The 5,307-nt window shown below is 36.1% G+C and overlaps 1 protein-coding gene across 2 annotated transcripts in view; it reads left to right on the plus strand.

Annotated features, from left to right (window-relative positions):
* NCKAP5 (NCK associated protein 5) overlaps positions 1-5,307 on the plus strand; it is a 720,600-nt gene that overhangs the window by 407,963 nt on the left and 307,330 nt on the right. For both annotated transcript variants that reach the window (XM_023527517.1, XM_023527518.1), the window contains one exon: positions 1,027-1,176. In XM_023527517.1, the coding sequence (XP_023383285.1) occupies positions 1,027-1,176 (150 nt within the window). The remainder of the gene's footprint in view (positions 1-1,026; positions 1,177-5,307) is intronic.

Genomic DNA, 5,307 nt, shown 5'->3' on the forward strand with positions numbered 1-5,307 from the left:
TAAAAAAAAAAAAAAAAAAAAAAAAAGTCTTTTTTGTGCTGTATTTAGTGCCCCATTTTTCACGTTTTATGCTTTTTGTTTACTGTTTAAAATGGCCTCCAAACATAGTGCTGAAGTGCTGTCTGGTGTTCCTACGTGCGAGAAGGCACTGATTTTTGCAGCGTTGTAGTTAGAATTAAATAGGGTGATGGAGCGATGTCACCTGGTTCTGTAGCATGAGGGTCTTGCTACATGCACAAAATGGATGAGATTTTCTTCCTATGATAATCTCTTGACATTTCTTTTTTTTTTTCTCTTGAAAACAAGAGCCAGTCATGAGGCTCAAATGAACACTTCTCAACTTCTAAAAGAGCTGCCAGAGACAAGGTTGAGTGAGGTGCTTCCAACAAGGAGGCAGGACAAGATAATGTTGTATGTCTGACTCAAGGCTATACTACAAATTTTGTGGTATTAGAAAAGGGACTGAGAGGTCCTTAAGAGCTGTGTCATTACTGAGCCAGAAGAACTAATTGGTTTTAGCTTAGAATTCTGAATTCTAAGAATTTATATCGAATTTACTATCATTTCAATATTTCTTAAATATTTTCCTTAAATTAATTAAATGACTTTAAGTCCAGTTATTTTAATGATCCGTTTGTGACGAGCTAAACTGTTTGCTAATCAAGGTATGAAGATTGATTCATTTTTCCCCCATTTAGAGCACAGCTGAATTCCATGGTGCTGATAAAAATAGATTAACCGCGTGATGCCATCAAAGGCTTTGTTGGCTAGGTCACTTCTCCAACTGACAGAGGATGTGTGCATTTGAAGATGGTGACCCAATGGCTTTGTCCTGCCAGGATTTATTTTAAAATATCTACTGTGTTTACTAATATAAGCACCACTCAGAATTTGTTTTAGGAAATTCTCTACCTCAGCCCTGGAAAGAATGCAAAAGCAATAGGGAGATTCCAAACTTTTCAGCCATAAACTCTTGCTCGTTTTTCAGTGGAGATTATTGAAAACAATAATTCTTTCTTGCTTCAGGAAAAACTGTCAGAGGATGAGAGAAAACACAAGGAAGCTTTGGAAGATCTTCACATGGTAGTAGATGAAGATTCAAGAAGCGAAAGCAGCAGTGCAGATGAGGGGAAAGAAAAGACCAAATTGCTGTTAGAAAGATTGAAAGCTCTAGAGGTAAGAAATGAAACAATTTTTACACATTTAAAGAAAAAGAACAGTGCTCTGCTTCTTTCATTAGCATTGGTTTTGAGTAAGTATAAATCCTCCTTTCTCAGTTCTCTCAGTTCCTGCAGACTAATAGCATCTAGTCTCTCCCATTTTGATTACTTTGTTTATGACAAGCTTTTGCTCATCACTTGTAATGCTCAAAGAGTCTTGACCTAGTGACTATAATTGCATTGTCTTAAAAAGAGTACGTAGGACAATAATTCATTTTAAATTCAGTTGAGCCCTCAAACTGGACCAGTTCCCATAAAATTGCAAGCCCCTTGAAGGAAAGGGCTATTTGATATTTTACTTTGTTTTCCCAATACCTAATGTAATGAATGAATCAGTGAATTAATAAAATATTCAATACTATGTAATAATGATTATAAAAAGATTAAATTTTAAGGATTAGAATCATTATTTCAAAAAAAAGTCTGTGTAGAAGTTCAATGTGTAAAACATTAAAGTAGAGGTGAAGCTTAACTCAGTGCTTGAGGGAGGTTTTTGAACCACGACAGTTCTTCAAAACACAGTTTGAAACCACTGGTCTATTACTTAATGGCATTTGACATCAGTCCAAGTGTTAATTCCTGAATGTTTGTAGCAGTTTTTGAAGAACATTCCAGTTTTTGGTTCTTAATTGAGAGTTCACATGCTGAACGATTCAGCAAAGATGCCTTTTTCTATGAGTTGGCTTATCTTCTTTAAGTTTTCTGTTAGCATATAAAACTGAGAAGTAATTACTTTTAAGCAAGGACTATGGGTAGTCCATCTCTTCTTAAACTAGGTACAAGGGGCCTTCAGAACCTTGAAAAATATAGTCCTCCTATAGAGTCTACAGAATCCTGAAAACTTCAGTAATGTGAAGAAACAAGACCCAGCAATGACTTATTTTCTCTGCCCGATTCCTCCACTCCTGGAGGAATCCACCACATGGTCTATAGTGTGCATGCCCTTTTATTCTAATTTCCTGAACTATAGTAAAACAAAGTTGTTAAGATTATGGACTTTGAAGCCAGATCCCCAGGGTTTGGTTTAAATCCCAGTTCTATTACTTTCTAAGTTGAAACCTTGGGTGAGTTAATTAAGCTCTACGTGCCTCTGTTTCTTCAGCTGCAAAAATGGGGATAATAATGGTAATTTACCAAACAGGGAAGTAATGAGGATTAAATGAGTTAATATTTGTACCATGGTCTCCTCTAGAACTTGCTCCAAGTCTCCTGCCTTCCTTTAAATAATTTTTTCCTGTTTATCTGGATACAGTGATCAACATAAGAACTATGAATGAAAAAATTCAGCTACTGCACACTAGAGTGACTAAAGGTCGGCAGATTAAGCAAATGGTGTCACGAATAGGCAGAAGAGAGGTCAACTTAGGAAGCTTCTTGCAGCTCTCCTTTTGGGAAAATGGCCAGAAGTCATCCCTTTCTCCCAAAAGGTTCTCATACTTTTGTTATTTTAAGAGAATCACTGTCAAACGTGGGAAGGCTTTCTCAAGGGACACTGAGGTTTCTAAGAGTTTGAGGAAATTGAAAGCTTTGTCTAGAGGTTAAATTAACTGGATTTAACAATAAGAATGAGTAGATAATACAATATCTTACTTCCCTAGAACTATGTACTGAATTGTTAGTTTTATTTATGATTACAATGAAAATTGCTCTTAGTTCACCTACTTGTTACTGAGACAACTTTGTGAAGGATATTTTATTTAATCAAGCCAAGAGGTATTTTAGAAATATCTTTGGTGGTGAATGTTTCTTAAACTCTTACTGAGTAAAAGAAAAACAGTATTTTTTTTTCTTTTACAGAGGTCTTTATACTTTAGTCAACAATTCTTGCATCCAGTATTAGTTGTATGCAATAGATGATCTCTCTAAGTGCCATTAAGTCCCAACATTTAGGTGTGGTGTTTTCTATGTTTTTTAAGTTTAGATTTTAAAGGTTGCTATTTCAGAGACTGCTTACTCAGAATAAAGATCATCATTTTCTACATGTCATAGCCTCCTTCTATCAAAGGACTCCTCCTCTCTCTACCTCATCCCATACCACTGATTCAAGGAATCTTCCCAGGCTCACCCTCCATGATTCATTGACTTGACCTGTGTGTTTCCTGTTCTCTACTCCTAGATTTGGTCTCAGGCCCTGGTTTTGTTCATGGCACATGCCTTGAAGCACATGATTTGCTTGTTTCTGCGCCTTCCTCTCTACATCCCCATTGGCGCTTTCTCCCCACTTATTGACCAACTTCCTACCTGACTAAAAATGAAGATGATATCCACTTAGCTCACCCTTAACTCTCACAGTATCTCTGATTCCAAGGCTCTAGCCAAGGGGAGAACAGGCCTGAGACCACCAGGGAGTTCTAGCCTCTACATAAATGCCGATGCCTTAGCTATAACCTCAAGATCAGAAGAACTTGGTGTCTTATAGTAAAAACTTTTTTGTGCAGAAAAATATGGCAATTAAATATGTAAAAAGCGAGCAAGAGCTTTTTCTACTCAGTTATATCTTGCCATGAAAGTATGACAATTAAAGTGCTAAGCATGATCATTTTTGTTAATCAGTGATTCCTGTCTAAGATGGGATAGATTAGAATAGTAATTATCAAACCTGGCTACGCATTACAATTATATGTTGAGATTGCAGTTAATAGATATTTATTGGATATCTTTTATAGGCTAAATGCTGTTCTAGACAGCAGGACTAGATCAATTTTCATGGTTCCCCAACCTCAGTGAACAGAAACAAAAAAGAACATATTTAAATAAAATAATAAAGAAGCAAAGAAACAAATAAATAAACAAATAAGTGCCTCCAAATAAGAAAAATTAGGTGATATAGTAATAGAGAGTGGGAATGGAAATGGGACAGGTATTTACTTACAATGGCAACTGGGCCATTTAGATACAAAATAAATAAGATAAAGGAGATAGTTGAGTGCAGATCTGAAAGAAGAACAAGAAGAAACTGCACACGTGGAAGCCCAGAGATGGTAGAAAGCTTGGCAAGTTAGAGAAACAGAAGTAAGAATTTTGTCTTGCAACAGAGGTATAAGATTAAGAAACTAGAAGAAGATGAGTTGAGAGAGGTAGACGGGGGACAGACCCTGTGAAGCCCTACAGGCCACAGTCTTAGTAAATACTTTGGATATAATTATAAATGTGAAGGGAATCCTTAGAGATTTTTAACTAGGCAAGTAACATGATCTGACTTGTGCTTTAGAAAAACAATTCTTGCTGCTTTATGGGCTAATAGCAAAACAGAAGTAGAGGTAGGATGACCAGATAGATATGAGGTTGTTTAGATTCCAGATGAAAGGTATCAGTGTTTTGGTCTAGGGTGGATACCTAGGAATAATAGAGAATACTAATAAAACCATATAATAATATCATTGGACTGGTGAGGAATAATGATGAATGTGTTGGCAAGCCCTTATATATGGCTTGATATGCACTAAGCACTTTTCCAATTTATTTATTTACACACACACACACACACACACACACACACACACACACACACACTATTTTAATCTTCCTAACAACCCTGTGGGATGAGATAGATGTGATTGTTATCAAACTCATTTTAATGACGAAGAAATTGAGCTCCAGAAAGTTTGGATAACTTGCCCAGGGCACATAATCAGTAAGAATGAGAGTCAGAATTTGAACTCCAATTGTATGGTTCTACTATGCTATGCTGGTAGGAAGTGGTCAAGTAAAAATATATTTTAGAAGTAAAATCGACTGGAATTAATGATAAATTGGATGTGAAATATAAGATAAAGTGAGAAATCAAGGGTGATTTTTGCTTTTTTGATCTTAGTAACTGAGTAGGGGGTTGTACTAAATTTTTGAGGGAGGAAAGGCTTAGAAGAGAGGTGACTTAGGGAAAGAAATATATAAACATCAGGACTTTTTTGTCCATGTTAATTTGAAATGCCTATTAAACATTCAGGTGATGATGTTCTATAGGCAGTTGGATATCCAAGGCCAAGGTCAGAGCTAGAGATATGGATTTGAGAGTCATCAGCATATAGATGACAGTCTACGTTATAAGACTTAATAAGGCTGCATCAGAAGTCAGTGTAATTGTGGA

Source organism: Pteropus vampyrus, unplaced genomic scaffold, assembly GCF_000151845.1.
Source record: "Pteropus vampyrus isolate Shadow unplaced genomic scaffold, Pvam_2.0 Scaffold17, whole genome shotgun sequence".
Lineage (NCBI taxonomy): Eukaryota > Metazoa > Chordata > Mammalia > Chiroptera > Pteropodidae > Pteropus > Pteropus vampyrus.